The 4949-nt window shown below is 59.0% G+C and overlaps 1 protein-coding gene across 1 annotated transcript; it reads right to left on the bottom strand.

Annotated features, from left to right (window-relative positions):
• Positions 1 to 412: 412 nt before the first annotated feature.
• On the bottom strand, positions 413 to 4455 carry TUFM (Tu translation elongation factor, mitochondrial). Its single transcript, XM_049639373.1, has 10 exons — positions 3768 to 4455; positions 3470 to 3664; positions 2853 to 3019; positions 2501 to 2605; positions 2250 to 2414; positions 1977 to 2109; positions 1789 to 1893; positions 1520 to 1671; positions 1294 to 1413; positions 413 to 775 (listed from the first exon to the last, which is right to left on the bottom strand). The coding sequence occupies exons 1-10, from the start codon at positions 4453 to 4455 to the stop codon at positions 602 to 604; spliced, it is 2004 nt and encodes a 667-aa protein (XP_049495330.1). The 3' UTR covers positions 413 to 601.
• Positions 4456 to 4949: the final 494 nt, after the last annotated feature.

Raw genomic sequence — 4949 nt, 5'->3', positions numbered from 1 at the left:
GGCTAGTTCAGGGACCTCCTTAGGTGCTGGGTGTTGGTCCTGGAGGTGAGCTGCAGCCTCCGGTATCTTAGCGCTTAGATGAGGGCAGGTAGACATTAACAGCCTCGTAACTACTCCCCGGGCACGGGACGTGTGTCTGGCACCTCAGCCGAACCCATGCTGCGTCTCCCCCAGGACAGCCAGCAGTATCCTGCCATGGCACTTTGCTAGACGATCCTACCCAATCTGCTAGACCAGCTTTCCTCCTCTCCTTATGTCCCAGCGGTTCGGACCACTTGAAAACGCAAAGCTTTTCCAAAACGGTACCACAGATGTGAACTGAAGGGCAGCACACAAGCTCACGTGTCCCAGGCTCCCCGTTTATACTCCTCCATCCTCTCCAACTTAGACCAAGGACACGAGACACACAAGCTCCCTATTCACAGAACAGTTTATTGACCTACCTCACCTGGCAGGCCGTGGGCCCCTCCTGACCAGGAGAAGCGTGCGTCTAGCTGCACTGCTAGGCAGCAGCCCATGCCCTGGGAAGGGGGCATCGAAGCAGGAGAGAACGCTGGCCAGTGCAGCCTCAAACTCAAGAGAGCCTAAGCAGAGTCCAGACTCAACTCCATTTGATGTTCTTGTCTTCCTCAGTCAGGGCCGACGTCTCCGTGACGAGGCCAGTGCCAATGGTCCGGTTGCCATCTCGCAGGGTGAAACGTTGGCCTTTTTCTAAGATCATGGGCTGCCGCAAGATTAGGCTGAGCTTCAGGTCCTCCCCGGGCATGGCAAGCTCCTGGACAGGGCAGAGACAGGGTTCAGGCATGGCCCTCGGGGCACCTTTCCCCCAACTGCTGCCTACCAAGGTTAAAAGTTACAGGAAATGGCAGCAGGGAGATCCTTTCTGGGGACAGCTTCACTCTAGCCACCACCAGAGGTAAACATATTTGAAGACCAAAGGACTTGTGACCAGTGTTCCTAAGGTCCAATGTTGAAAGGAAACTAGGCCATGCAGGTTTCTTGGTCACAAGACTTCTCTGAGCTGTTATGCACAGTATAATTCTTCAAGGGAGAATGCTTTTCTGGGAGATCTTTCTGTGGGTAAATGCTAGCATGGCTAAGTTCACCCAGGCAATACTAGATGAAGACTGACTTCTCCTAAACCCACTGGGTCAGACCCATCTATCACTAGCTTCATCTACACCAGTCAAGGAAAAGTCACCCGTGTTGTCACATCTTTGGCACCACGAGTGAGGTAGAGGTGGTATGAAGAGTGTCTCTGCCACTCTTTCACGTTCCCTATACGCACTATACCTTCCCTGGTGGCAAGATGACACGACAGGCCATGTCCCAAGTCAGAGAGAACATGACCGGCATAAAGTGAGACACAAAAGGCTTGTGGCGGCCACCCTCCTCCTTGCTGAGGATGTAAACCTGGAAGAGAGAGCAGCAAGGGTGAAGCTGTGCTTGGCTGGAAACCCTGCCTCTTTGCAGAGGACAGTCTGGCTCAGTGATGCCCCCCATCCCCTGGAGCCCTCACCTGTGCCTCCACCTTCTGGTGGGGTTGGATGGTCCCTGGCTTGGCCATGACCAAGCCACGCCTCAGGTCCTCCCGCTTCAAGCCTCGGACCAGGGCCCCAAGGTTGTCGCCTGCCTCTGCTCTCTCCAGGCTCTTGTGGAACATCTCAATGCCTAGGAAGGAGCAGAAGAGACCAGGGAGGAGGATCAAGGACGGAGGGAAGACTCCAAGGAGCTACAAGGGGAAATCGTGGAGCCAGCCCCCGGGGTCCCAAGGCATCTTTCCTGTACCTGTCACCACGGTCCGAATGTTCTTGCTATGTCCCAGGAACTCACACTCGTCTCCCTTCTTCAGAATGCCACGCTCTAGTGTGCCTGTCACCACCGTGCCCCGGCCTGGGAAGAAACAGAACACGACCTCAGGGACCCGGGGCCAGGCTACCACCAGAGAGGAGTGCAAGTGAACACACGGTCCTCACCAGGAATAGAGTAAACGGACTCCACAGGCAGCAGGAAAGGCTTCTCTAGGTCCCGGGTGGGCACTGGGATGTAAGTGTCCACAGCATCCAGCAGCTTCTGCACAGACTTCAGGCCTAGCTCAGGGTCACGTTGCTATGTGGGGGAGGTGACAGGACTCATTTTCATTCTGCTTCTCTTACTAAGAGACACTCCCCCCACTCCCAGCAGAGCTCCGGATGCCCCTCCAGCCCCATCCTTTGCCACCAGCAGCCCCTGCCTGAGCCCGCCTTCACCTCAAGGGCACAGAGGGCAGAGCCTACGATGACCGGGGTCTCCTCCCCTTTGTAGCCAAACTCAGTGAGCAGCTCCCGGATCTCCAGCTCCACCAGCTCCACCATCTCCGAGTCCTGGACGGCATCTGCTTTGTTTATGTACACCACAACGTGCTCTACTCCAATCTGTGGACGGGAAACGGAGACATGGTGTCCTGAATGGACCGACTCCCCACTCTTCCTCTCTCCACCCCTCCCCAGGCTCTGAGTACCTGTCTGGCCAGCAACAAATGCTCTCGGGTCTGGGGCATAGGGCCGTCGTTGGCCGCCACCACCAGGATGCAGCCGTCGAGGGGGGCGGTGCCCGTGATCATATTCTGGGTACGAGAGGAAACAGCCTAGTTCAAGGACCTCCTCAGCTCCACGTCCATCTAGCCAAGCACAGCGGTTAGGAACCAAGGCCCACCTTTCTCTGCCATCTCCTTACCACCCACCTTGGAGTGGCCGTGCCCAGATATCCGTGACCTCAACCCACACACCTTGAATATCCTAACCTCCCCCACCAGTCCAACGTTTTTCCTGGCAGGAGACAGCCCCTGGCCCCACACCCAGCAACTCTCTCACCTTTACGTAATCTGCGTGACCTGGGCAGTCGGTGTGGGCATAGTGGCGGGCGGCAGTGCTATACTCCACGTGAGCTGCATTGATTGTGATTCCACGGGCTCGCTCTTCAGGGGCATTATCAATCTCTTCATATTTCTTAAACTTGGCTCCACCTCCCTCGGCTAAAACTAAGGGGAAGGAAGAGAATAAACCTCTCAGGTAAAGTTCCAGGAGTAGAGGCAAGGCTCAAGCCACACCCCTGAATCTCTCCACCTACCCAAAGGACGGTCTGGGGGAATAACGCTTCCTTGACCCCCTCCCTCAGCTCCTGAGCAGAGGTAACTGGGGTCAGAAAGAAACGTTAAAAGGCCTCAAGGTCCAGCCCTGCGAATTCTCTAGGGTAAAAGCCTCTGCTTACAGAGCACCGGCCACGGCTAGAAAGAAGCCACTCGGGCTCCCCAACTTCTGCATCGCAAACACTTTTGTGTGCAGGGGAAATGTGTTTCCTGCATCTTCCCGCCCACCGCTCGCCCAAGTTCTGGCCCCTGGGGCCACGCCACCTCCAGCAGCACCTCCCCGGCTCCGGGTCCCGCCAGCAGAGAGGGCGTTGCCGGACGTCCCCAACCAACCCCGCTTACTTTTCGTGATGGCCGCGGTCAGTGTGGTCTTGCCGTGGTCCACATGGCCGATGGTGCCCACGTTCACATGGGGCTTGTCGCGCACGTAGGTCTTCTTGGCCTCCACGGCCAGGCCGCGGCACAAGCGGGGCAGTGCCGGGGCCTTCAGCGGCCGCAACAGACCCTGCAACAGCGGGGTCGGGCCGGTGCCGAGACCTGCCGGGGAAGAAGCTTGGAATCAGAGCGCGGGTCCGAGCCCGGCCACTCCGGACGACGCCCCAAGCGTCCCGGGCCGCCATCGCCTTCCCCGCCCCCTCACCGCTCAAGAGGGGCGTCGCGCGCAGCAGGGTGGTGGCCGCCATTGTGGTCGTACTCGCGCCCGGAGTACCCGGTCCAGGGCGCCCGCGCGTGCAGAAAGGAAAGGGCACGGGAGACCGGAGGTCACTTCCGGCGGAAGTGAGGACAGGGAAGGCATGCCTCGGTCCCTCTAGCCTCCAGTTTTTGTGGCCATCTTTACGACTTCCGGGCGTGGGACCAAAGGCGACGCCCGGAAGGTGCTGGTGTTTCGCGGGCGGGGAGGGAGGGAGACGGTTTCCACAAGGCTCGCGGACCTGGAACCTCGCGGACTGACGGGGCAACGCAGGTGTCTTTGGCGGCGCCGGGGACCGACGTGGAGCGTCCGGTCGCGCACCAGAGCCCCGCAGGCTCACGGGAGTTGTAGTTCCGGGTGGGGCGTGCTGTGTTTGCGCCGGTCGTGGGAGTCCCGTAGGGCTAGGCCGGGTCTGGAGCGAGGGTGCCGGCCTCCGGGAGGCGGAGGCGGCCCCGGCGCGGCCTGCTCGGGAACGGCCTGGCTCAAAACCCCCTGGAGTCCGACCCACTGCGGGGGTCTGGCGAGAGATCTGGCGGCCCTTGAGCCGCCGCCGCCGGAGGTAGGACCAGGCCCTGCGGCCGGGCGAAGAGAGGCGGGCCTGGGAGCCTTTCGCGGGTGGGGCGCAAGTGTGACCCATCTCTCCGCTGAGTCTTTGTTTTCTTATCTGTAAAATGGGAACCGTAGGATCTACTTCGTGGGGAGATTCTGACATCTGGCTCTGAGAAAATGAGCTGGACAGGAAGCAGGAAATAGGGTCCAGGGGCCTCCAGGTCCCACAGTCCTTGACCCTCAAATCCCTGCCCGCCTGGGTCACACAGCTGGCGGGGACAGCTCTGCCGTCCACCCCTGAAGCCCCTCAGCAGGCCAGGAGCTAATTCCCTTGATTTTCGCCCCACCCACTCGTCCAGTTTTACTAATGATACCAAGATTGAGGAACCGGCCTCAGGTGCCTGTAAGGGTAGCCTGTCACGTTCCTGCGGTATCCCTGGCACCTGACACAGGGCGGGGCACCCAGTGAGTGCCCAGTGAATTTCTGTTGACTGAGTTGAGTGCAAGGCTAGCAATTGACCTTTAGCTTTCACATCTATCATCTCATCACCTTGCAATGATAACAGCAGCTGCTTAACCCTG

This window comes from Panthera uncia, chromosome E3, assembly GCF_023721935.1.
Source record: "Panthera uncia isolate 11264 chromosome E3, Puncia_PCG_1.0, whole genome shotgun sequence".
Classification (NCBI taxonomy): Eukaryota; Metazoa; Chordata; class Mammalia; order Carnivora; family Felidae; genus Panthera; species Panthera uncia.
This window is presented reverse-complemented; position numbering and strand designations above follow the sequence as displayed.

Excerpts from the sequence above, each read along its gene's own strand:
- TUFM (XM_049639373.1), bottom strand. The coding sequence starts at position 4,455 with ATGGGTCACACTTGCGCCCCACCCGCGAAAGGCTCCCAGGCCCGCCTC. Across the intron at positions 3,665-3,767 it reads CGCGACGCCCCTCTTGAGCG|GTCTCGGCACCGGCCCGACC; the intron begins GTGAGGGGGCGG and ends CTTCCCCGGCAG. Across the intron at positions 2,110-2,249 it reads CTGCCCTCTGTGCCCTTGAG|CAACGTGACCCTGAGCTAGG; the intron begins GTGAAGGCGGGC and ends TCCCCCACATAG.